At 39.4% G+C, this 26,606-nt stretch overlaps 1 protein-coding gene across 8 annotated transcripts in view; it reads left to right on the top strand.

Moving 5' to 3' along the window:
- Positions 1–26,606, top strand: part of HFM1 (helicase for meiosis 1) — a 188,835-nt gene that overhangs the window by 106,560 nt on the left and 55,669 nt on the right. For all 8 annotated transcript variants that reach the window (XM_075615558.1, XM_075615549.1, XM_075615550.1 and 5 more), the window contains 14 exons: positions 2,859–3,010; positions 4,531–4,608; positions 5,786–5,947; positions 11,504–11,704; positions 11,791–11,879; positions 13,265–13,308; positions 13,402–13,503; positions 13,658–13,803; positions 14,537–14,631; positions 14,721–14,854; positions 15,374–15,421; positions 21,533–21,613; positions 23,706–23,797; positions 24,068–24,174. In XM_075615558.1, the coding sequence (XP_075471673.1) occupies positions 2,859–3,010; positions 4,531–4,608; positions 5,786–5,947; positions 11,504–11,704; positions 11,791–11,879; positions 13,265–13,308; positions 13,402–13,503; positions 13,658–13,803; positions 14,537–14,631; positions 14,721–14,854; positions 15,374–15,421; positions 21,533–21,613; positions 23,706–23,797; positions 24,068–24,174 (1,531 nt within the window). The remainder of the gene's footprint in view (positions 1–2,858; positions 3,011–4,530; positions 4,609–5,785; positions 5,948–11,503; positions 11,705–11,790; positions 11,880–13,264; positions 13,309–13,401; positions 13,504–13,657; positions 13,804–14,536; positions 14,632–14,720; positions 14,855–15,373; positions 15,422–21,532; positions 21,614–23,705; positions 23,798–24,067; positions 24,175–26,606) is intronic.

Consider the following 26,606-nt stretch of genomic DNA (forward strand, 5'->3'; position numbering starts at 1 on the left):
TTTTTCACTGCTGCCACACTCCTGGCCGGCCTCCAAACTCGTCTCGTAACCATCTCGAACCACACTAATTTCAGCTTTGGAAATGACACCACTAACCTAATAAAATCCAGTCTATTAACTCCAGCATCGACAGCTGCCCCAAATAATTCCTCCCAACCATTGGTCACTAGTATATCAGGCTCCTTTCCCAAATGTACATACTGCATTACCTCCAGCAACACTTGCCCCCATTCATAGCAAACCACGTAACCTCCATCTGGTCCCTCCAAAAACCCAGCTGCTTTCCATTTGCTCGTACCGCTGTTTTCTTGCAGGCCTCGTAAACAAAGTAATTTCTGACAATCCCCACCCTCTTGACAACTGCACCTAAAATAAACACATACACACTCAGCTTAACGAATACCCTACCTTCCTTACTGCAAGTGCGGCCTGACGTACAATTTGAAACGCACCGACTACCATCTCCCAATCCTTTTAACACCTGTACTCCCAGTTTCCATCTGGCTGCCCCTGTTGCCTCCACAATCCGAAACTAGTGCGTTCCATAATACTGTGCTATCAAACCTAACCCTCCAAACAAGTGCGCATCACCCTCACAAATTGAAATCTTCTCAGAGGTTCCCCATTCTCATATAGCAACAGCAAACCCAGCCCCTGTGACCTGGATCCCACATACCTTATAAACAGAAAAAACAGGCAGAACTCCTTCCCTAATAATAAACCATAAAGGTACCTCCAATCGTCCTTTATAAGATGTGACCTCACCTACCATTATCTAGGGGGAGCAGGTGTCTTCTCTAAAAATACTGGACACAATGGTGAAAGGTGCAACATACTCAAGACACACACACACACCCTCTCACCTCTCTATGCTCCATGTTATTTCTTCCTTTCCTTGGACCCACCACCAGGCTCCTTACACCTTATCCTGATTGGCTGCATTACCCAAAAGCAACCAATCAGGATTGAGGAAGCTGCCCAGCTCCCTAGCAACAGCTCTGCTCCCTCCCCGCTCAGGGAAATCCCGTAGCTCCCCAAGCTGGTCAGGTCACTACTGTATGTCCAGAGAGGTAATACCTGACACATACATGTCCAGTATTACCTCAATTTTTTTAAATGGACAGAATGTCCAAATATAGGACAGTCCAGTTCAACACTGGACATCTGGTAACCTTACCGTTATACCATCTCCAACCATTCACTCCACACCAGCCTGTGCGCTGTCCATGGTGGGGCAACCGACAAAATCAGCTATTCTTATTCTCCCAGCTTCCATAACTTTGTGGGCAACTCCACCCCACTGCGTCTCCTGCTGGCACCAGCTTCCTCAACCATTCAGAGACAAAGGATTTGCTTGAAGGGCTGCAGGAGACCAGAGTGCCGGGTTAGCTCCTTTCTGTGTCAACACCGTAATGGGTACTACTATGGATGAAAAGTTTTGTATGAACCTTCGATAGTAGTTTGCGAAGCCTAAGAACTGTTGTACGGCCTTCAGGGTCGTAGGACGAGGCCAATCCAAAACTGCTTTCACTTTGGCTGGATACATTGCAAGGCCAGTATCGGAGATTATGTAGCCCAGAAAGGACATCGTAGTCTGAAAGTGACACTTCTCCAATTTCGCGATTAAGGGATTCTTTCGTAGTTATTGGCGTACATGTTTGACATGACCCGGGTGTTCACGTGCGGTTTTGGAGAAGATTAGAATGTCATTGAGATAGACAATGACGTATTGGTCCAGGAGATCCCTGAAAACCTTGTTGACAAAGTCCTGGAATACCACGGGAGCATTACAAAGGCCGAAAGCCATGACAAGGTTTTCATAATGTCCATCCCGGGTATTTAACGCTGTTTTCCACTCAGAGCCCCTGTCAGATTTTTACAAGGTTGTAGGCTACTCGTAGGTTGAGTTTAGTAAAAATGGTGGAACCCTGTAGCCTGTCAAAGAGTTCGGTGATGAAATGTAAGGGGTAGCAGCATTGTGTTAACACACCTGAATGCTCCAGACCAGCAAATTGCTAAAACTTCGGCTTTTATAGAGGTGGTCACATTTGCTGATGATCAATTAATCAAGGGCATTTGATTAGCAGCACGTGTCTGCTACTTAGCATCTTAATTCCTATGGAAGCAGTAAGGGTGTACTTAGTTTTTCACACATAGCTCTCCATTTTGGCTTTCTTTTTGTTAAATAAATCATGACATGGTGTAATATGTCATGTGTTGTTGTTCATCTGAGGTTGTATTTACCTAATTTTAAGACCTGCTAAGGAACAAATGGTTGTTATTATGTCCTGATATGTAAAACCATATAATGCAAAGAGGGTGCACTTTCTTTTTCACACCACTGTATAATATATATATATATATATTATTTTTTTTAAATATTGCTGTAATATATTCTTGATAGTATTTTTGCAAGCACTTCTTTCACTGGATCGCTATTTTTACTTATTCAACTAGTACTGAAATTCATAGTTTTTGGGATATGCATTGGGTATTCACATGTAGCGCACTTTAGTCACATTTATATTAAAATTACATGTGACATTGTTTTGAAAGTGTTTTAGAAAACACAGGAGATTGCATAATTCTCTAAAATTGACAGTAGTCTATTTTTTCTAATTCATCTTTATAAATATGATTATTTACATTAAACCAATGAATATTAAAATCATAAAAATGGATAGTACTTTTTCAATGTAAACCAGACAAATCTAATTTAATTTTGTTCTAACGAGGATTGCGGATGTTATGATTACATAAAAAAAAAAATCTGTTACACACATACATTTATTGTATTTGAGATTTCTTTCGGTAGAAACATCAGCAGAAGAAAAAAAATGTATTAAAATTATTTTTAGTGGCACCAATCAAAGCTTTATGTGGTCAACGATTTGAGGATTGGAAAGACAAATTTGGACCCATTGGGTTGAATTGCAAGGAGCTGACAGGAGATACTCAAATGGATGATCTTTTTGAGATTCAACATGCTCATATTATCATGACCACCCCAGTAAGTAACGTTAGTCCTAATAAGTTAAACATATATGTGAAATTAAAATTTTAATCTAGTCCAGTGATTCCCAAAGGGGTTCGCGAGGTGTCTCCAAGGGGCTCACAGCAAAAAATATGTAATGGTGGATCCCAAGCAGTATGTTGGGTTCCTGAGCTGTGTAGGGACTGCAAACTTAGTAAGGTCTCAAATGGCACTTTAGCATGGTTGGGATTGCTGTCATTTACATCAGAAGCTTCCAAAGTTGTTCTCCACAATGCTTTGTATCCACAGGGGCAAGGTATTGTGGATTGTGAATCTGGAAGCTCCTGCAGTAATTGACAGCTATACCACCCATGCTGCTTACACACACTGAGGTGCAGTTTGGGGCCTTATTTGGGGCATGTGTTCCCCCCACAAGCTCAGGACACTATACTGCCCGGGATTGGTCAAACAGTATTGTTATCAGACTATTGCTAAGTAGGAATAATATTTATTAATTAGGGGTTCGTAGAAGAAGTTTTTTTTAGCACCTAGTGCACAGTGGAAAAAAGCCTGGACTCAATGGATATTTGTCTTTTTTCAACTTATATATTTTAAAATAATTTTTTAGTTTGTCCAATTGGTTGAGTTGGCTGTAAATACTCGTTATTTCATAAGGTAGCCATCCAATACCAAAGTTAGAGACAGGAAAGACCTGGCAAAAGCATTTAAATTTACCGACTGCACATAATCAGATCAAAAACTGTTGTAATATGAATGCTATTCTCCCAAAAATATACTTTAAAGTTCATTGAATTATAATTTTAAGCAATCCATTTTATGGTGAATGTTAGATCAGGTAAAAAAAGGAGAGGAAAAGGCCTTCCATAATCACATTCATTTTAAAACTTGAATACAACAGTGGTAGGTAATATATTATCTTGAAAACTGGTATAGGCGGAGGCGAGGCTAACTTGTAAATTACATGCTGATAAGGGACTCCTTTTTAAATACAATTCGTAACATTTCAGCTACTTTAATATGTATTTGTCAATTATATTGCCGTAAACCATGTATGACCTAAATGGTAGATTAGTTATTGTTCTTCTCATTTGACAGTTGTTACATTGTTTTGGCCTCTAACAATCATTTAACCTGCCCGTCCTTCAGGAAAACATCTCATACACAGTGGTCAGGTTGATCAGAATTTCTAATTTTATATGATATTAAGATGAATAATAAGAAAATTGTATTAGTTCGAATTGTTACACAGATTAAATAAAGATTTGGTAAAGACCGTAGCACTGACTTTATAATAAGGAACTATTGAATCATAAAATACTTGAGTAGATGGTTTAGGTTTCTAGAATCTGTGCATAATGGGGTTACCTGATCATATTCTATTTGTGCAAAGAATCCCATGTTTTGTTATTTACAGATTTTTCTATTTATAATCATGCAGGTTTATGACGTAAAAATAACCTTCTTCATAGGCCTACATAATTTTTTTTACATTTATTATCAAGATCACCATCATGTTTGGATTTTATTTTAACTAGGAAAAATGGGATAGCATGACCAGGAAATGGAGAGACAATACTTTGGTCCAACTTGTACGCCTGTTTCTTATTGATGAGGTAATTATGATGGTATAAAAAATATATATGACAATATGTATGTAAAGAGCATGAAAATTAATTTAGAGGTAGTGGTGCTTGAATATGTAATAATGAAAATCTTAATACTTGCTCCTTCAGATGCTAATATTGACATTCTTCACAAGAAATAACAGTTTCTCAGCTTTGCTTTATCCTGTTTATTGAAGGATGAATATATGCATCTCTTCTGTACATCGCTTTACTGCTTAACAGTAAACATCAGAAAGAAAATGGAGGATGCAGAGAAGTGTATACTAAAAGAGAAATCACTTTGTTGCACACAACCCAAAGTAAAACATAAAATGTAATACATTGGTCACAAACCAATCACAGCAGCCTTTAGCCATCCACCTGCACCACCCCCTCCCCCCCTCCCCCGTTCCTGCTCTAAAATTATTGCAGGACAGCCGAGCGCTCATGCTTGGAGAGTTGGTGATGACACATCTCTTAAGCATGAGCGAGCTCAGCAGCAGCATGGCCGCAGCCTCAGATATTTATTGCATGCATGTCATTATTCAGTTTCTCTGATATAATGCTCACATCGCTGCACCATTCTCGGCAGGGAGCATATACATCCCTATTCAGGTGATTCTCTTTGGCTCTTCAATGATTTTTAGCCTTAAGTGATTGGTGTTCACTCCCCTTCCACCCATCCCACTATTACATATTTGTAATTACTGTTAGACTCTATTACATTGATATATGCTTTAATCAATTTATTAAATGTTATGTTTTACATTCAGTGGTGTGCAACAAAGTGATTTTTCTTGGAGTATACAGTTCTCAGTATCCTCCATTTTGTTTCTGATGTTCACGTAATCATTCACAGTTTGCACCCGACTAGGATTATCCATTTACCTCCTGGTCTATTTAGGTGCAGTACCCCAGTTGATCATGAATTTATTCCTTTTTTCTTAACAGTAAACCGTTACCAGCTGCCTAAAGCAGGGGTCCTCAACTCCAGGCCTCAAGACCCCCCCCCCCCCCCAACAGATCAGGTTTTCAGGATATCCCAGCTTCAGCACAGGTGGCTCAGTTGAAGACTGCACCACCTGTGCCGAAGTGTGGATATCCTGAAAACCTGACCTGTTGGGGGGTCTTGAGGCCTGGAGTTGAGCACCCCTGGCCCAAAGTAACGCTGTATCTCTTTGTGCAGGTGCACACAGTGAAGGATGAGAGCCGGGGCGCAACGCTTGAGGTCGTAGTCAGCAGAATGAAAACAATACAATCTTCACTTTCACGTCTTAACAAGGAATCTGATTTTCTTCTTCCTATGCGATTTGTGGCCGTTTCTGCAACAATTCCCAATGCCGAAGATGTATGTTTTTTTTAATAATATTTTCATATTCTGTAGTGATTCTCAGCACTACAGCTCAACTGATTTTTATTTGTCCAATTTAAAAGAATGTTGAAAAGCAATATGCTGTTTATAAATGATGCAACTGTCTCCTAAATAGACATACCCAGTGCGGGAGTGCGATGGTACTAGGGGGTATGGAGTACCACTACTTTTACATTGGCAGACAGATAGTTTCACTTTGTTTTTGTTTGTTTTTTAAACTCATTTTATTGTTTTTCTTTTTTGTAAGGTCAAGGTGGGATGGTGGGGGAGGGGTACAAAATAAAGAGAAGGAAGGGGAGCTGGGCGGCCACAGAGTGCTGAGGGGTACAGAAAGAGCTTACAGAGCGTTTACTATATGCATTGAACAGTCAATCCAGTAACAAGCCAGTTGCCAACATTACATTACACCTATTTTTTCACTTATAAATTTCATATATGTATTCGGCCCCATCCTAAATCTTTAGGGAGTGAGCAATGAGAAGGTGTCTCCCATTCTGTGGGGTCTATCGTCCCTGTTTAGCCATAGCAGGGCCAATATGTCCTCCACCCCGCCTCCGCCCTCTCGATATCGACCCAGGGTCTTTCGGTACTGATCAATTTGTAACGGGGCTCAGTCCGGCTGCCTCGTAGTATCTTGGCAGGTCTGGTTGTGTAATAAAAGACAAAAAACAAGCGCAAAACGCAAATAGTGAAGTATATCAAAACATATTTAGTGTAAAAAAGGGTAAGTATTCTGCGTACATCAATATATTAGAACAGGGGTGGGGAACGTCCGGCCCGCGGGCCGTGTAAGGCCCGCAAAGTCAATTGGTCCGGCCCCCAGGAAGCCTGCAAGAATGGTTTAAAAAAAAAAAAAAAATTCTTTAAAAACTCCCCCTTTCCTGATTGGCTGCCCGTGCTGTCACTCTGCCAAGATGTTTTTTTCTGGCCCACCTCTTCCTACAGCACTTCCCCCCTCCCTTCTCTCCCCCAGTAATGCCGGCTCCTTAGGCTCCACCCGTCTGTCCCTCCCTTTAGGCTCCGCCCCTGCCAGTCTCTCAGCTGCACTGGCTACCTATGCAGCTCCAGCAGCCCATCCACGGGCCCCAGGTAACCCACATGCCCTCTTATACCCCCTCCCAGGCACCTTACCCACCCAAAGGGGGGAGAGGCCTTATTTTTGTTTGTGTTTGCAGAAGTGGGCTTATTGTGTGTGTGTATGTGTGTGTGTATGTCACTGTGTGTGTCACGGTGTGTGTCACTGTGTGTGTGTCTGTCTCTGTCACTGTGTGTGTGTGTGTCTGGCACTGTCACTGTGTGTGTCTGGCACTCTCACTGTGTGTGTCTGGCACTGTCACTGTGTGTGACTGTCACTGTGTGTCTCTGTCTGTCTGTGTGTGTGTCACTGTCACTGTGTGTGTGTGTGTGTCTCACTGTCACTGTCTGTGTGTGTCTCTGTGTGTGTCACTGTCTGTGTCACGGTCACTGTGTTTGTGTGTCACTGTCTGTGTGTGGCAGCAGCCGCCTGAGGTGATTAAGGACCTGAGTATCACCAGGGCGGCGCGGGTAAGCAGCGCTCCGGGGGGGAGAGGGTATAAGAGGAGTGGGGGATGGGGAGGGGGTATAAGAGGCTTGGGGGATAGAAGAACAAGTCTGCGGTGGGAGAGACACCTCACTACTGCCTCTCCTCCTCCTCCCCACACCGGGCAGCAGTTGTGGAGGGTACCTGCTCCGATCCCCCCCTGCTTCGCCCCCCCGTGCACTTACACGGCCCTCCTCCCCACACCAGGTAGCAGTTGCAGAGGAGGGCACCTGCTCCGATCCCCCCTGCTCAGATTCCCCCCCCCCTTGCGCACTTACACGGTCCTCCTTCTCCCCACACTGAGCAGCAGTTGCAGAGGGCACCTGCTCCGATCCCCCCCGATCAGATTTCCCTCCCCTGTGTGTGTCTGAGACAGAGAGAGAGAGAGAGAGAGTGTGTGTGTGTGTGTCAGAGAGAGAGAGAGTTTGTGTGTGTCTGAGAGAGAGAGGGTGTGTGTGTGTGTGTGTGTGTGTCTGAGAGAGAGAGTGTGTCTGTCTGAGAGAGTGTGTGTCTGAGAGTGTGTGTCAGAGTGTGTGTCTGAGAGTGTGTGTGTCTGAGAGTGTGTGTGTCTGAGAGTGTGTGTGTCTGAGAGTCTGTGTTTCTGAGAGTGTGTCTGAGAGTGTGTCTGAGAGTGTGTGTGTGTGTGTGTCTGAGAGTGTGTGTGTGTCTGAGAGTGTATGTGTGTCTGAGAGAGTGTGTGTGTCTGAGAGAGTGTGTGTGTCTGAGAGTGTGTGTGTGTCTGAGAGTGTGTGTGTGTCTGAGAGTGTGTGTGTGTCTGAGAGTGTGTGTGTGTCTGAGAGTGTGTGTGTGTCTGAGAGTGTGTGTGTCTGAGAGTGTGTGTGTGTCTGAGAGTGTGTGTGTGTGTGTCTGAGAGAGGGAGAGTGTGTGTCTGAGAGAGGGAGAGTGTGTGTCTGAGAGAGGGAGAGTGTGTGTTTGAGAGAGGGAGAGTGTGTGTCTGAGAGAGGGAGTGTGTGTCTGAGAGAGGGAGAGTGTGTGTCTGAGAGAGGGAGAGTGTGTGTCTGAGAGAGGGAGAGTGTGTGTCTGAGAGAGGGAGAGTGTGTGTCTGAGAGAGGGAGAGTGTGTGTCTGAGAGAGGGAGAGTATGTGTCTGAGAGAGGGAGTGTGTGTCTGAGAGAGGGAGAGTGTGTGTCTGAGAGAGGGAGAGTGTGTGTCTGAGAGAGGGAGAGTGTGTGTCTGAGAGAGGTAGAGTGTGTGTCTGAGAGAGGGAGAGTGTGTGACTGAGAGAGGGAGAGTGTGTGTCTGAGAGAGGGAGAGTGTGTGTCTGAGAGAGGGAGAGTGTGTGCCTGAGTTAGGGAGAGTGGGTCTGACAGTCTTGAGAGTGGGTCTGACAGTCTTGAGAGTGGGTCTGACAGTCTTGAGAGTGGGTCTGACAGTCTTGAGAGGGGGTCTGACAGTCTTGAGAGTGGGTCTGACAGTCTTGAGAGTTGGTCTGACAGTCTGAGTGAGAGTGGGTCTGACAGTCTTGAGAGTGGGTCTGACAGTCTTGAGAGTGACCAACGTCCAAGTCGTTTCCAAGTCATGTGTAGCGGGCACTCCGTTGTCGTCTCCGTGGTGATGATGGAAAGTCCTCACGCCAAGAAGACACACTATGTGTGTATTAGGAGAAAGTCTCTAAGTCCACTCAACAGAGTATCAGTGGTGACAGGATACAGGGGCGTGTTGGCGTCCAAGCCTGAATGTCCGTCAACCGACAATGACGTTTCACCCCGGTGTACGCGCATACGTGTGACGTCACACAAGGGGCGTACCTCCAAAAAGAGACACCCGAGCGGAAATGCTCATGTTCTAATATATTGATGTACGCAGAATACTTACCCTTTTTTACACTAAATATGTTTTGATATACTTCAGCGTTTTGCGCTTGTTTTTTGTCTTTTGTCTCTAGTTCTTGGGAGTGCTGAGCCACTCTGTAACTCTAGCAGCATACGCAATGTACCCACGGTTATGTATGGTCATTTTTTTGTCACTTCCACAGTAGGGTTGTGCCTGATATTGTTGCATAGTACATTGCGATAAGGAGGGTTTAACACAATTTTGTGGTATTACTTATAGACACTTATTTCTTTCTTTACTGGTTTTGTTATGCCTCCAGCGGGTGTAGGCAGGGTCATTGTGTATTAATTTATTCTGGGCCTGCGGCATCGCCATATAAAGTCTGTCACATCTTTCTCTAAGTCCCTAATGTGTGACATTGGGACTGTGAGTGGTAAGATCTGGAAAAGATACATAATACATGTCAGAATGTTCATTTATATTGATGTTAGCCGCACTCATCATGAGATCTGATGGGAACTCCAGGTTTTTAGATCTTTTATTTCCATTTTCATGTGTAGGGTAGTTCATATCATATATTTCCTTGAATGTTTTGGGAATGAATACGCCCTGGTATTTTAGTTTGTTCTTTTCACACTTAATTGGTGAACTTGGTTGTAGGGACATGTAGGCTCATAGCTTCTGATTTGGAGAGATTGATCCTGAAGTTAGAGAGTCTGCCAAACTCCTCTAGAGTCTCAAATAGTTCCTGCAGAAAGGTCTGTAGGTCTATTATAGAAAGCAAGATGTCATCTGCAAATAGAGATATTTTGTATGTTCTGTCCCATATAATTATCTCTGAAACTTTTGCATTCAATCAGATCCTGGAAGCCAAGGCCTTGATACATAGAGCAAATAGGAGGGGAGCATAGGGCAGCAGTGGCACGTGCCATTTGTTATTTTGAAAGGTCTGGATGTGTATCCTGATGTTCGCACTGTAGCTGTGCAGCTAGAGCATAGACCCTGAACTCCTTTTATGAATCTATCATTAATCCCAATTTTCTTCATTATCTGGAGCCTGAAAGTCCACGCTATTCTGCTGAAGGCCTTTTCCGCTTCGAGGCTCATGATTACCGTTGGCTTCTTGGCCTATTATTAATGCTTCTACGGATATTGTCAGAGGCCAGTCGTTCTGGCACAAAGCCCACTTGGTAGGGGTGAATTAATGTGTTTAGGACCTTGTTAAGGGGTTAGCTAGCACTTTGGCGCAAATTTTGATGTCTGTATTAAGCAGAGTAGTAAAACATGTTGTTATAAAAACAAAGCATATTTTAATGAATATAGTTATTAACCTATTTAAGAGGGGGCTCTTTTTTGTTATTAATTTGCAGACCATTGGAGATTTAATTATGGTCTGTGAAATTAGGAATTCCTGGATTTATATTGGAAGTTACTGGATGGGTTACTCATCAAGTACAGATGGATACCGATATTATATACAGTATAGTTAACTTCAGTTAGCTATGAGTTCAAAATATGGTAATCATATTAAGCGATTTAGATGAGATCATGATCACAGTACCAGATCCTTATGTCCTTGGCAAAATCATTTTATTTCCTTTTTCCTCAATACTAAAAAATACTATGGAGATAATAAAAGAAAATATAAGTAACCTTTTCAGAATATGGACTCCTGTAGCTTGTACTGTATTTATTCAGCAAACAGATATAGAGAAGGGTTGCCCATAATTTACAGTTATTTATAATGTAATCTATTCTAGCTATGTATCTCAGTCCTGGCTGAAACATTAATGGTGCAAAAAAAAAAACAGATTTATGAAAGAAACAAAACTTATCATTTTTAATGGTATGTTATCGATTACATCAGAGCTCGGAGACTTTGATAAAACAAAATGTGATGCATAATAAATACATGAACAAGCACAATCGTCGTTGTATAATTTCTGATTTATTGGACATATTTCCACGTTTACTCTGAGACGACAAAGATTTTGAACTTGGCATGGCAACAAAATGAATATATTTGCCTGAACTAGATGTCCACTCTAGAAAACAGCATGTTTCAGAAATGAAAAAGAAAATGTGAATTTGTTGTTTTTTCATATTTGAAAGCCTTCTTGACCTGAAAAATAACTGTTAAAAAGATGATATATTAGGATATCTTGTTTCCTACTTTAGATTACAGAGTGGCTATCAGATGGAAAGCTTCCTGCAGTATGTTTGAAAATGGATGAAACCCACCGACCAGTGAAACTGCGCAAAGTAGTGCTGGGATTTCCTTGTGGTAACAACCAATCGGAATTTAAATTTGATCTAATACTTAACTACAAAATAGCTGGTATTATACAGACGTATTCAGATCAGAAGCCAACACTTGTGGTAAACATTATATTCCCCTCATTATTTAGGCTTTGTATTTCTTGTTTTTTTATTTTAGTTGCTAAAACAATTTTGTTTTTTTAAAGTTCTGTGCCACAAGAAAAGGAGTACAACAGGCAGCTTCGGTTATTGCGAAAGATGCTAAGTTTATTATGAGCATAGAACATAAACAAAGGTTTGTATTTATTTTTGTTTCTTAATAATAGCAAAGATCTTCTAAAGCAGGTGATATGTATTGTTTTGGAACAATTCATATTATTTAAGACAAGTTTTAGGGAACAAGTCTTTCATTGCAATTGAAATGTCCCCTATTCTATATACTGTGCATCCATCTTTCTCTTGCTAGGGAATGTTTAAGCCTCATTAACATTTTTAGATATTTTTGGAAAGATGTACAGTGGCTGCAATTTCTCATGTAAAGTAATAGTTTGTGCAGTGTATTCGGCCAATATGCAATGAATAATTAAAATGATGAAAGACTGAAGGAGTTATGAATTGAGATGATGAACATTTTCATTTGTAACATTTGCTGTTGATGGTATATGAATAAAAAAGTGTGATACCCATATCTTCCATGATTTCTGATGCTATTCCTTGCATTTATTCAGTACTACAAAATGCAATGTAAAAACTACTTTTCAATTGCTTTTAAATGTGTATTTGAATTAGTAAGACAACAGAACTATTTGCTTAACCCCTTCAGTGCTAGATTGTCCTGCGAACTCTGTGGCCATGGACCATCCAGCACTGATGGATCACATGACTGCTCTTCTGAGCGATCATGTGATTCCTTCTGGGTTTCGGTCGCCGGGTCAGAAGGGGAGGGTCCACCCCTTCAGTGTAGTTCACAAAGTGCTGATTGCAGACCACCGCTAGAAAATGAAGAAACGGCCAGGACCTACAGCATACTTTATAAGGGCATCTGGCTCCCTCCGGGGTGGCACTTTTCATTTTGTATGCTGTATGTCATTAGATCACTGAAGGGGTTAACAGAGCAAACAATGCACTTTAACTCAGGCTGCAGGCTCTGCGAGTTACCACTGGTTTCAGCCACTGCAGAGAATTTCATGCATTTCTTTACTAGTCTGTAACTATGACAAAATAGTTAAAGTTTTTATTTCGTACACACAATTGAATGGGCACATTTTCTCCGTGCATTCAAGAACATATAATTAAAATTGTAGATTTCTACCATTTTTTATTAATTATTATTGATTTCCCTGCCATGAAGTATCCTTTATTTATGTTATATTTTATATCCCCTTATTAAAAATTGTAAACAGGAAATGTAGAGGGTGTGTTATTAAGACTGAACTTGTAGCCTATCTTTGATTAGTTAGCCACTCCAATCAGTTTTCCCAGTAGCAGCACCAAAGCACAATATTCTGTCTTGTCCACAGTGATGATTTTAATTGTAGCTTAAAATGGGAAATTGTGCTTTTGCTGTAGTATCTATACATTGTTTTAGCAACTTGTCAAAAGGGTTAAAGGGCATATGAGTGTATGATGTGTCGGATGTAGTATAATATTGAATAAATGCTTTTTTTCTAATTCTGTCAGGCTTCAGAAGTCTGCTAATGCAGTAAAAGACTCAAAGCTCAGAGGTAAGTGCCATATTTCTCATATTTTATTTAGAGTAAGCCTAATATTATGAATTGCCTGAACAAATGGGACAATGGGTTATGTTTCCATCACAGATCTCTTAATATATGGTGTTGGATACCACCATGCTGGTGTTGATATGTCTGACAGGAAAGTAATTGAAGCAACTTTTACAATGGGAGATCTGCCTGTCCTTTGTAAGTGAATTTGTTTAATCAGTATAATCCATTTGTCATTTTTAAAGTACATTTTTAATGTGGAAAGATGCATTATTATTTATAATAATTCACAATAAGCTTGTATATGATAACTCATACCATCTGTGATTTACTTTATTCCTTTTATACTTAGTTACTACTAGCACCTTGGCAATGGGAGTAAACCTACCAGCACATTTAGTTATCATAAAATCAACAATGCACTATGCTTCCGGAATGTTTCAGGAATATAGTGAAACTGATATTCTGCAAATGATTGGAAGGGCAGGAAGGCCTCAAGTAAGTATTTGTAGCCCATAATCATATAATTTCACTTTTATGTTAATACATATTATTACATTTCTTTTAATTATAATATTGCAAGTTTTATAGTTAAATTACATCTTTTGAAACAATGCTAAAGTAAAAGTCAACACAGAATGAATTGTTAAACTCTGTTTCAGCAGTTTGCAAGAGATTAAAACTCAGATCTGATTTTAATTAGCAGGTATCGGGAGGCTCTTTACTTCTAGTTAATATGAGTACAGTCCGGTGTTTTTTTTATGAAACAATAGGTGAAGCACAAGAACAAAGTGGTACTTGTTATGATTTTGATCTTTAAATAAACATGGAATGTATATCAAGTTGTCTTATTCTAGATGAGGTCTGTATGAATAGCTTATGGTCAGTTTCAATATCAATATTTATTTGCCAAACCAAATTGGAAGCAGTTCACTACGGATTTCTGCAAAACTATTTATTCAGACAATAGTATGACGTTTTGGCAGATACAACTGATACAGATACAAGTATAGCTATACTTGAAAAAGGCAGTTGTATCTGCCGAAAAGTCGTAATATTGGCTGAATAAATGGTTTAGCAGTAGTCCGTAGTGCCCTGCTTCCAATTTGGTTTGCTGATTCTGGAATATTGATGGGGATTCCCTGAACCAGGAGCACAAATGAATATATCTAAAAAATAAAAAAATCTTTATGGTGTGCAGCAAACATCTGTAATATTTATTTGTCATCAGTTTGATACAACAGCAACAGCGGTTATCATGACCAGATTAAGTACAAGAGAGAAGTATGCACAGATGTTAGATGGTGCGGATACAATAGAGAGCAGGTGAGTATTACTTTTTCATAAAAAATATATAGGAACATTTTAACGTTTTGATGAAAGTTTATAGAATATATCTCTCATTCTATTGTTAGCCTTCACAGGCATCTTATTGAGCATTTAAATGCAGAAATAACACTGCACACCATCACAGACGTTAATATCGCTTTGGAGTGGATAAGATCAACTTTTCTGTACATCAGGACCCTGAAGAACCCAGCTCATTATGGTACGTTTTCACATGTGTGACATTTCATTATCACGTGGCAAGGCAAATGGAGTAATAGGTAACTATATGTCCAAAGCAAATAAAGGCAATGCTGACAACTATTAGCTCTTATTTCCACTTTTTTCTATATGATATCCTAATTATCTCGTAGGTGTATTCTTATTTTCTGAGAATTTTGTAAATCCTTTTTCAGACATGGCAGCTTTGCCAGGTTGATATTTTGCATACAGTAAATGCCCTAAATTAGAATAGCATTAATACTGTAAGCCTATACTTAATGTGTTCGTGGCCACTCTGCAGATGTGTCACATACACATTGATATCAACTAATGAAGTTCTGAATGAATAATCTACTGCACAATATTTATATTTTTAATATATTGAAAACAGAATTGGAATATACTAAAGTAGCATATTTTGGAAAAGCACGTGCTTTAATATTTGGTGACTGGTATTTTATAAATTAATTTTACTTTTATACATGTGCACACCAATAACACCTTAAGTATTATTTCTTAGGTTTCCCGGAAGGATTGGACAAGGTAGGAATTGAAGCAAAATTACAAGGTTAGTAGATGATATTTTTTCTAATTAAGTTGAAAATGTCAGAGCTTCTTCTCCGCGGCGGTGCCTCATTCCCAGCCACTTTGACATAAGTAAAGATCTAAATCCACGGTCATAAAAATTGTGCAACTTTTACTATGGCTGCTTATTGCGTTTTTGGCATTTAAGTCTCAGAATATGGTATTATATGCAACATCACAGTAATGAAGGCATATAGGAGGAAATAATGGTTTGTTCACCAGTGATTAACTTTATAAAAACTTATAAAGTGAAATAAATGAAAACAGTACTTTGCTTTCCTGCATTTCCCCCCCAAAATATCTTTGTGATGGCGCCATTGAAGAAACCGTTATGTTTAGCACATGTTGCCGTCTTAGTCATGGACATGCTGCAATATATATCTTAAGTATTAATATACAGATGCAGCGGCCATAATTTTAGCAAATAGCGTGGTTTATACCTCGGAATACCCATGTGATGGCACGCGATTTCTTCCAACCGTACGCCTTAAGACGCTTGTTGACTCGGGTTTTTATTGGGTTCCGAAAATTGCATTTTTTGCGTGGTCTGCAATACCGTCGAGAAACCCAAGTGGGTGATCGCGAGTTGTTGTCTTAAACATCTAATACCCTGTAGCAATTCAACCTGTCTTTTATTGCCATACAGTTCTGCTTTTTCCGCTCATGCGTGTATGTCTCTGCTAAGAAACCCTAAAAATAAAAATGTATATCTTTTATTCTATACGGTATGTATTATTTATTATTCAATACTGTCAACTTGCTACTGTAAGCTTGCTCTTCTTTTCATACTGTTTGTTTTTATTTTATGCGCATGCGTGTATGTCTCAATGGAACCTTGTTGAAATGCATATGCGTGTCATCACATTTAGGCGCATGCGTGTATGTCTCATTGGAACCTTGTTGAAACGCATATGCGTGTCATCAAATTTAGGCGCATGCGTGTGTGTCTCGTTGGAACCTTGTTGAAATGCATACAGTATGGGGCTTTGGCGAGAATTACTTCTCATTCAATGTGAATTTCAAGTTCAAAACAAAAGAAAAAAACGGGGTCTATTTTTTTTTGTTTCTCAACATGGGCTTGCATAACAATTTTTGCTACTCTTAGAATCAATCACTAGCTTGTTAATTCTACACTACAGTCATGTATACTGTACTTTATGAGGTGGGTGGCATACTGTAATTTTTATTTGGGGGTGTGGGTTTCAAAACATTATGATGACCTGTTCAAAAGATTTCTTTGAACTAATAATCCTGCATAAAACCCTCTCCATACACACACACACACACACACACACACACACACACACACACACACACACACACACACACACACACACACACACACACACACACACACACACACACACACACACACACACACACACACACACAAAAGTATTTCTACTGTTTATCGACACCTTCCCCAAAGCCATTCATTTGTAATTGGAGGCTTTGTGGCTTAGTGTAATCTTCCTGAGACCGGGTTCACACACGCATGCGCACGTGTGAAAAGCCCTTCTTGGGTTGGGGCTTTGGCGAGAATGACTTCTCATTCAATGTGAATTTCAAGTTGAAAAAAAAAATAGACCCCTTTTTTTTCTTTTGTTCCTCCACATGGGCTTACATAACAAATGTTGCTATTCTTAGAATCAATCACTAGCTTTTTAATTCTACACTACAGTCATGTTTACTGTACTTTATGAGGTGGGTGGCATACTGTAATTTTTATTTGGGGGTGTGGGTTTCAAAACATTATGTTGGCCTGTTCTAAAGATTTCTTTGAACTAATAATCCTGCATACAGCCCTCTCCACCCACACACACACACACACACACACACAAAGGCTAAAGTATTTCTACTGCTTATCGACACATCCCCCAAAATCATTCATTTGTAATTGGAGGCTTTGTGTAATCTTCCTGAGACCGGGTACACACACGCATGCGCACGTGTGAAAAGCCCTCTTGGGTTGGGGCTTTGTCAAGAATGACTTCTCATTCAATGTGAATTTCAAGTTGGAAAAAAAAATAGACCCCTTTTTTTCTTTTGTTTCTCGACATGCGTTTAAGAGACGTGTTCAGAGGTATGCAATGGAGACTGTTTTAAGGTGAAATTAAAATAAGGCTTTATTGCGCCTGTTGCTTTAAACACAGCAAACATGTAAATCAGCAAACAAAATCCGCTCCACTCTTGAGTATATATACACTTTTGAACCATCTCTCTAACTGCATGGTTAGCCCAGCGATTCACCAGCCCAAATCATAGAGACATTCATATACTTAGATAGACATAGATAATAGTCTTAAAAGAAAAGTCTTATCTGTTAGCTGGGTTGCTGTAGGGGAAGGCTTCTTTGTTCTCCTGGTGTCCACACCCGTCTGTGATAAGGCAATGTCAGGATCCAGGTATAGAAGTATTATCCCCTGTGTCGTGTTGTAAGCTTGCAGTCTCTTTTGGCAGGCTCAAGACGTCTGTCTCCTTGTTCAGCCCAGTTGTGGACTAAGGAGTCTCACTTCCTGTCTCAGGCAGGCTTTTTCTAACCCCTGTAATCAGCCAGGTGGTGTTAGTTAATTGCCTACCAGTAGTTAACCACCACACTTCTGGATTAGAGGCACATTTGTGAACAGAGATAAGTCCCCTGTTACAATGGCCTTGCATAACAATTTTTGCTATTCTTAGAATCAATCACTAGCTTTTCAAATCTACATTACAGTCATGTATACTGTACTTTATGACATGGGTGGCATACTGTCATTTTTATTTGGGGGTGTGGGTTTCTAAACATTATGATGACCTGTTCAAAAGATTTCTTTGAACTAATAATCCTGCATACAGCCATCTCCACCCCCCCCCCCATACACACAAAACAAAACAAAGTTCAAATGATTCTCATGAATTTAAAGAAGGAGCAATTTTATTTGTGCAGGATAATAATGGAAAAATGAATAATACAAAAATACAGTAGGTTGCTTCTTTTTATACATGTACGGTGTACACATGGTACCCAGTCCAGTCAGCAATTGTGCAAGGATACTGTAGGAATGTAGAAAAAAGCACACAGCTTTGAGTTTTATAAGTTTTTATTATGAAGCGCCTACATTTGATAACGTCTTCAAGGACCAAGGTCGAATTACAATGGTAGACTTGGTTTTTATCTGTTTTTTTTTTTTTACACACCTGCAAATTGACACAGTAGCACAGACAGAACTGTACACATTACAATTCATTCATTTCTGCCACCTGTCGGATATGCGAAGAATTGCACCCAAAGAAATCCGAAACCATTAAATTAAAACAGATCAACAGCGGTAAACCACGGGTAAACCTGGCGGCGTGAACACGGGAATGCGGCGTGAATACCGCGTGGAGTACAGCAACGCACACGATAACGACTCCGTGATGCCTTAAAATAACAGCCGCTGTATCTGTATACTTCTTTTTGGAGAAGTGAGTGGATAGTCCCAAAGGGAGAACCGGAGCACAGCAAACCAAATGAACTGGTAGAGGCAGGATTCAAAAAATCAAAAAATAAAGTTTATTGACCTAAAAACAAGTACATGGACAGTCTTGGCAGGTACTCTGACTCTTTGACAAAGCGCCCTGTGCGTGAAACGCATCAGAGTACCTGCCAAGACTGTCCATGTACTTGTTCTTAGGTCAATAAACTTTATTTTTTTATTTTTTGCACGCTGCGCTGGAGGTCACCTGATCTGCCTTCCTTCTCCTGCTTCCTGCTGACGGCGCAGAGTGTACACAGAGGCTAAGCGACGCTTCATCCAGCTGATTCTCCGGTGGTTCCAGTCACTACGACGTCGGCCACACAAGGCTACAACTGACGCAGACGGATCCTTTAACCGGAGGGGCTCTTAGACATCTGTCAGCCTTTTTGCGGAGAGTTTCAGCATTCATCAACTCCCTCTTCAACAGCTGTTATCTAGCTTGGAGCTACGTCGCTGTAACGGCTTCCCCCTTCCTCCCCCCCCCAGGATTCGCAAGCTGGTAACCGTGAGTACCATGCAGGCAAGATACTGGTGCTATATGTGATTAGCGAAGTTGCTTTTCTGGCTGCTTTACAATTATTATCATTCATCGGTGGATTTGAGGAGGGGGATTATGACTTTATTGACACACATACCTCATGTTTAGGATCTCCAGACACCAAATTCATATACTCATATGCATTCATTGAGCTCCGATATTACTGAGGGCTGACATCAGCCTTGAGTACAAATTCTTTTTGGAGAACATACCTCTGAAAAAGTGTCCTTTATCTTCATCTGTAATTAAAACAAGAGCTATTCCAAAATGGCTGATCCTCCTATTAAATTGTGATCTTAGTTGGGAAGTTGTTGCGACGTTATGGAAACACTGTAGATTTAAATAGCAAGGTCTGTAAATACTGCTAAAATTGTCTCGTTTGTTATTTATGATGAGTTTTGGAGAAATCCTAAATTTATTGTGACACAGATTATACAAATTATAATACCCAAAATACTACACCATATTCATTTAAGAGGAAAATGGGAGGAATGATCTCTCCTTTAAAGCCTCTTATCTGTGGTCCCCCGATTTCGAGACCTCACGGTTCCAGGGATATTTGTAGTTTTTTTTAGCCAGTGTTTGACACACAATACTACAAACATGGCTGCTAGGTCATTGTTGCAGCTTTCTATTGAATGCCCCGGAGTAAACATGACAAAGAAGGTATTTTCTGCTTGGGTGTTTTAAAATCCCTCCCCTCTCCAACAAAAGAACACCCAGAACACACTCACTTTGGAAAGAGGAAGGAATGTCTTAAACATAGATTGGCTAATCAACAAGTAAACGTGTTACAGGTTTCATAATGTTTCCTTTACAAAGAATAAGACACAGCGGGGGGATTCATTACACTGCAATAGTGACTTTCATTTACTTCAATGGGAGTTTCTGAGCGATAATGCCCCGAACAGCACAATCGCAGTTTAATGAATATTCTCCCTATTCTGTAGGCCTCTGCAAGGAATGTGCCAATTTCAATAATTCCTTTCTTAAAATGTTTTCAGATTCTTTTTCTTACATGTATTTTATGCAACGCCATATGACTAAATATCCGATTCTATTGCATGCTCGGTATACCCAGATTAAAAAAGGAGTTCATTATCATATGTCTGGGGTTTTTTCCCTGTAAATGAGAGTTCAAAGCATTCCATCTATCAAAAGAGATGTACCCTTACATGCTCTATATATAGACTAAAGATTTAAAAACTGAACACAGTAAGATTTATGTTTGAAGCAGCAAAACATGTGAAATCTTATGGGTTTTTTTTATTTAAAATAAATCAGTTCTGTAGTATTAGATAATAGTGGATGTTTTTTGTTTTTAATTCAAATCTCAATTACATTTTTTATTAGTTTTAAAGCATCCTTTGATTTTTATAGCAGGTTTCAATCCACCTCTCAAGCAGTACAAGATCTGTTGGGATAATTTGTTACAAATCTTCCCAGCAGTTTGAGCTGCAAACTGTAACAATAGATAATGTTACTTTAGTAATGTAAGGATACATTGTAGCTGCTGTTACACTGACTGAAACAGCCATTATGTAAGGCATACAATCAGGATTTTGATGATTTATAACAGGAGTACCAAATGATTGCCAGCTTAGGTAAGAATGTAGAATTTTACATTGTCACATGCTTTACATGTACAAATAATAAAACAAATTAAAAAGTTGGAAAGTAGTACTGCTGTGTTACTGTAAGTGTTTGATCATATGAAATCCTGAAAGTATGAAACTTCTCCTTTTTTGCCTTGTACTGTAACTCGCTAGTCCACCATCTAAGGCCGAAAATGTTTAGATTTGCAGTATGTAAATGTCATAATAAACATATACACAATGTGTATTTCTGAATCAGTTTAATCATTAATAATTCCTAGCCATATCATAGCTTTGTATCTAATAAAGTATCTCTGTGTAATTCATTTAAAATACAATGGTAGTATTTTGTTTCCTGATTTTGTTTTCCACAAATTAATTTTATGTATAGAGCTTTTGCTTGGAAACAACTTTTTTTGCTGTTTGCGTACTTAAGTCAATTATTGTTTTCTATCAAACAGAACTGTGTTTGAAAAATCTGAATGATTTATCTTCCGTGGGCTTAATCAAGATGGATGAAGAAATCAATTTTAAACCAACAGGTAATGCTGTCATCAATGATCATTTGAGAAAAACATTTACATACAATTTTTAAGTACCAACAGCACTGGGGCATGGGGGAAAGCTCAAGTCCCGGGGGGCTCTGGATACTTAGAGGGGGGCTTACAACCATCTACTGCCCTTCTCCATCTTCTATCTCTGTAAGTTCCCCCTACTTAAAACTTAGATTGTAAACTCTTCAGGGCAGGGACTCCCTTTCCTTTTGGTACTTTCATGTCTGATGCGCTTCTTCCAATTATGTGTTATATTATTATGTCACGTGTATTACTGCTGTGACGCGCTACAGTGTATGTACCTGGATGGCACTATATAAATAAAGATATAAATACTTACATACATACATACATATTACATACCTCTTAAATGGAAGATCTCCGGGGTAGGGATTTCCTCTCCTATTGTCTTGTTTTGTTTGTTGCACTTAAAAATATATATACATACATATTCTTTGCATGTCAGGATCCCAGGTGCAGAATGTTCCATTTTCTCTCTCAGTACAAGTATTACCTTCCCACAGCTGTTTATTAAGAAAACTATGCACATAACACACACAAATCTGTTATAGAAAAACGTGTCTGAAAATGTAATTAACTCTGCAAAGTGTACAACAGTTCAATCACAGCCCAAAGAATTACTTATTAAAGTTTAGTTTTAATATACAAAAAAGTACAGTGCTTAGATTACCGGAAAAGGTTATTACAAGAACATACAGTACAACAATGCAAACAGTTTCTTAAAATAAAAAGATAAAATCAGAATCTAATTTACAATATTACCTAACATTGATCAGATCTTTCCCCAAAGTGGTCATGGATTAACATATGAGAATTCACGTATCCTGTTGACAGCATACACTCCTCTTGTTGAATTCTACTTCATAATTAAAAGGCAGAGTTTATATTCTAAATTCCCTTAATTGAGAACAACATAAGCCCACCTCTTTTATCAATCTCTCCAGCTGACATTTTTACGACTAAGAAAAAAACCCCTCTCTTTTGACGTTTAAACTTTGACTCAATATATAAAAGACTTCATAATATTGTTTCTATAATACTTAGACAAACGCCATCTTCACTGTTGCATTTGTGTACTTAACATTCATGCTTGGATATGAAATATGAATGCCTAACGTCTATTTTTGCATCAGAAGCCGATATCTGTCCTGTGCATCATTTGATTCTTCTCATTACAACTGTTACAAACATATTTTTGTTATTCTTGCAAATTGCTGTGAGGCCCAGGATATTTCACATTTAATACATTTACAAACTTTTTGGAATACCTTCATAGCCCAATCTCCTGTTATTTGCAGATCCCGTTCAGGAATCTCTTTCAAGATACAAAAAAGAGAGGTTTTGTTTATTTATGTTGTCTTGGAAAAAAAACAGTCTTTGGGCTGTGATTGAACTGTTGTACACTTTGCAGAGTTAATTACATTTTCAGACACGTTTTTCTATAACAGATTTGTGTGTGTTATGTGCATAGTTTTCTTAATAAACAGCTGTGGGAAGGTAATATTTATTATATGGTCTAAAAACTAGCTTTTTCTGATTTCACTTGTACTGAGAGAGAAAATGGAACATTCTTCACCTGGGATCCTGACATGCAAAGAATATGTATGTATATATATTTTTAAGTGCAACAAACAAAACAAGACAATAGGAGAGGAAATCCCTACCCCGGAGATCTTCCATTTAAGAGGTATGTAATATGTATGTATGTATGTATGTATGTATGTATTTATATCTTTATTTATATAGTGCCATCCAGGTACGTACACGGTACAAGCATTGTACCAAGTTACTTTTTAGTATGTTGTTATTTGAAAACAATGTTGGACTAAGTGATTTCTGAATACTTTTTCTATTTCCAACAAATTATGTTTTAACCAGTCTCCATCTCAACTTTGTAAGACCTCACAGGCATTTCAAGATTACATTGGGACTTGTGCAGCATGTTTTCTCTTTGTGTCTGCATTCAATTATAGGAACTTGTTAATCAATTATATTTGTCACAGATGTGTTAGCTCTACAGATGTTATATTTTTGTAATTGTTCATATTCTCTACTTCAGAAACAGGGAAAAGAATGGCTTTATACTACATTGCCTTTGATACAGCAAAGCTTTTTCACAGAATTAGTGGAACAGAGACATTGGCTGAAATGGTAAAGTCATTTATGTTAGTACGAGGAAAAGCTATTTAGTAGATCCATTATAAAATAAAGATGTATACGTCATTTAGTTACAATATATGTATCAAATAAGGAGCACAACTTCTAACATTAAATATTACAAGTATTGTCTTACTATACTTCAGTGCTTTTATATTATGCTTATTGTGTGTGTGTGTGTGTGTGTGTGTGTGTGTGTGTGTGTGTGTGTGTGTGTGTGTGTGTGTATATATTTATTTATATATAAAAACATTTTCATTGCAGGTAACAATGATATCAACATGTAATGAATTTTCAGATGTTCAGCTGAGAACAAATGAGAAGAAATTGCTGAATACTTTGAATAAAGACAAGAACAGAATAACTATTAGGTAAGACTCCGTGATTTCAAGCACAGAAAGGAACACATTTGATCAGTGTAGTATCGTCTGCTCCTCTGTTTTACCATCTCCTGCTTATTTCAGTTGTATTAGCTTTATTCTTGGTCACTTCTGGATGTGGTTCTTCCGCTTTTACTCCTATCGCTCAAGCTGTTGTAGGAACTGTTGCAAACAAAAGCACAAAAAATTACTCTGACGGTCCCTGGGCCCCTTTGAAGTTCAAGGGCCACCTCTCAACCCACTTCAAACACTATGTGTAGGAGGTGCGTGCACAGGTTATTAGAACAGAAGAGGTTTTAGGGGAAAACAAATGTAGGTTTTAATTAGCCACAAATTTAACAACACAAACAGCTTTTGATCAGCCAAACAGGGTTTACAGGAAAACAAAACAAACAGCCTAACTCCTGTTGGGAGTACCCACTACACCCTATCTATGGGTTGTGGAGCTAGGCCCCTTACCAACAACAAATATAGCAAACAGAATGGAGGTCAGTTACCTTCGGCTGAGATAGGGGTTTGTAAGTCTTTGTGCAGGGTTTCTCTCCACAGCTGTCCAGTGCCTTCCTGGCCAGGCGGAAGTAGTTCCTCTGGTCTTTCTAGCACACCAGGGTATCTCCCTGGACTCTAGATCCCTTTGCAGTGAATGCTGCAGGCTTTTTAAAGGAGCTAATGAGCCAGCTGAGCAGGTTAATTAGGACAGTCTGCTCTGAATTAACCTGCTCAGTGGTGAACTAAAGTTCTCACTACAGGTTTTCCTGCAAAACTACTTAGACAGAGAAGGCACCCGGTTACAGTATAACACACAGCATTGTGTACAGTATATACAGTATTTAGCACAGACATTTTACAACCAGAGTGACTATGCCATGCAAGGGATTTGGGCTCTGCTGCTGCCTTTGAAGTGAATTACGCAAGCATGAAAAACGCGTGGGGAATGTCGGGAGTTTTAAGGAAATTGGCCTGAAATATTGTGTGATCTATTATGTTAATTACACACTGGTCCTTGAAGATCTAAAACTAAAATGGAAATTAAACAGTGCTTAGTGCAAAACATCTGTGTAGATGTTTCTTCTCTCTCTTACTGAATTTGGCTGCCCTATTGTGCTCAGGTCTGCTCTTTCTTTTCTCCCTATTTTCACTTTGATATTGTTTCAGTCTTAGAATTACTTTAAGTTAGTAACTGTTATTCCTACAACTTAGTTGTGCTATCTGTTCTTTGTTCTCCTTTCCCCCAGTTTTGCCACTTCTCTTTTTGTTTTACTTCCACTTTACTGTCACTCTTTCTAGTTATATTAGTAACACATTCAATAAACTACTGTCACCTGTCACACTTTCTCTACCCCTCTCACTATTTGTTTTACACTTCCACTCTCAGTAGTCGTATCACTTACACCAATATTAATTTTCGTTACCATTCTTCACTGATATATTGTCTCTTCATTCTCATTTTCACTTTGCATGGGCTTGCGTGTCTGCATGACTGGTTGATTTCAAGTTCTGGTTGTATTAAGTGGGCAGTTAAAATTAGAAGGAAAGTGAAGTGCTATGTATACTGGTGTATACTAGGAGCGGTGGCTGAATTTGGGGAGTGTGCAGTGGGTTAATTTATTTTCAAAGTGTGTGGTAATTAAAAGCCTGTAGGAGAGAAAAATAAATATAAAGGCATTTTTTTTTCTCCTGCCTGAGCCAGCAGTGGGTGTGGTTGACTGATTGCTTACCTAGCACAACTGGTGGCTGACCCTATTTAAACAGAGGTTGCTCACGAATCCTGAGCTTGCGTGTCCTGATCTGCGTGACTGGTTGTTCTCAAGTGCTGGTTGTATTAAGTGTGCAGTTAGAACTAGAAGCAGTTTGAACTAGGAAGGGGTTAAACAAGGTATAGTATATTGAAGTACCGTTTATTGTTAGTACTTATAAACTTCATTGTTGCTATAATGAGCAGGATTGAAAATGCCACTCAGTGCACATCTTGCCACATGTATGTGCACTTTGAGCAGCTGTTGCAAAGAGCATACCGCTTTGAGAGGTGTGAGCGGGTGGTCTCTTTAGAGTCTGAGATTGCTGATCTGATGAGGAAACTTGCAATATTGAGGGACATTGACCATCTTGAAAGGGGTTTAGTGTTCACTGAGCAGGCCCTTGCTTTGACTAGTGGTGCAGATGGTGGTGGTGTTAGTGAGGAGCCGGTAGGTAGCTGGGTAACAGTTACAAGGGGAAGCAGGGGCAATAAGGAGAGGCAGGCTAGTTCTGAGCTGACACATCCCAATAGATTTGCCATGTTGAGTGAAGATATTGGGAGTGTTAGGGCAGAAATGGCAAGACTGGGGGAGACTGATTCCTCTAGCAGCCAGGAGAATAGTTCCTCCAGCACAGAGGCGACTCAAGATGCTCAGATATAAAGAAAGATTGTGGTAGTAGGGGAC

This window comes from Ascaphus truei, chromosome 10, assembly GCF_040206685.1.
Source record: "Ascaphus truei isolate aAscTru1 chromosome 10, aAscTru1.hap1, whole genome shotgun sequence".
Lineage (NCBI taxonomy): Eukaryota > Metazoa > Chordata > Amphibia > Anura > Ascaphidae > Ascaphus > Ascaphus truei.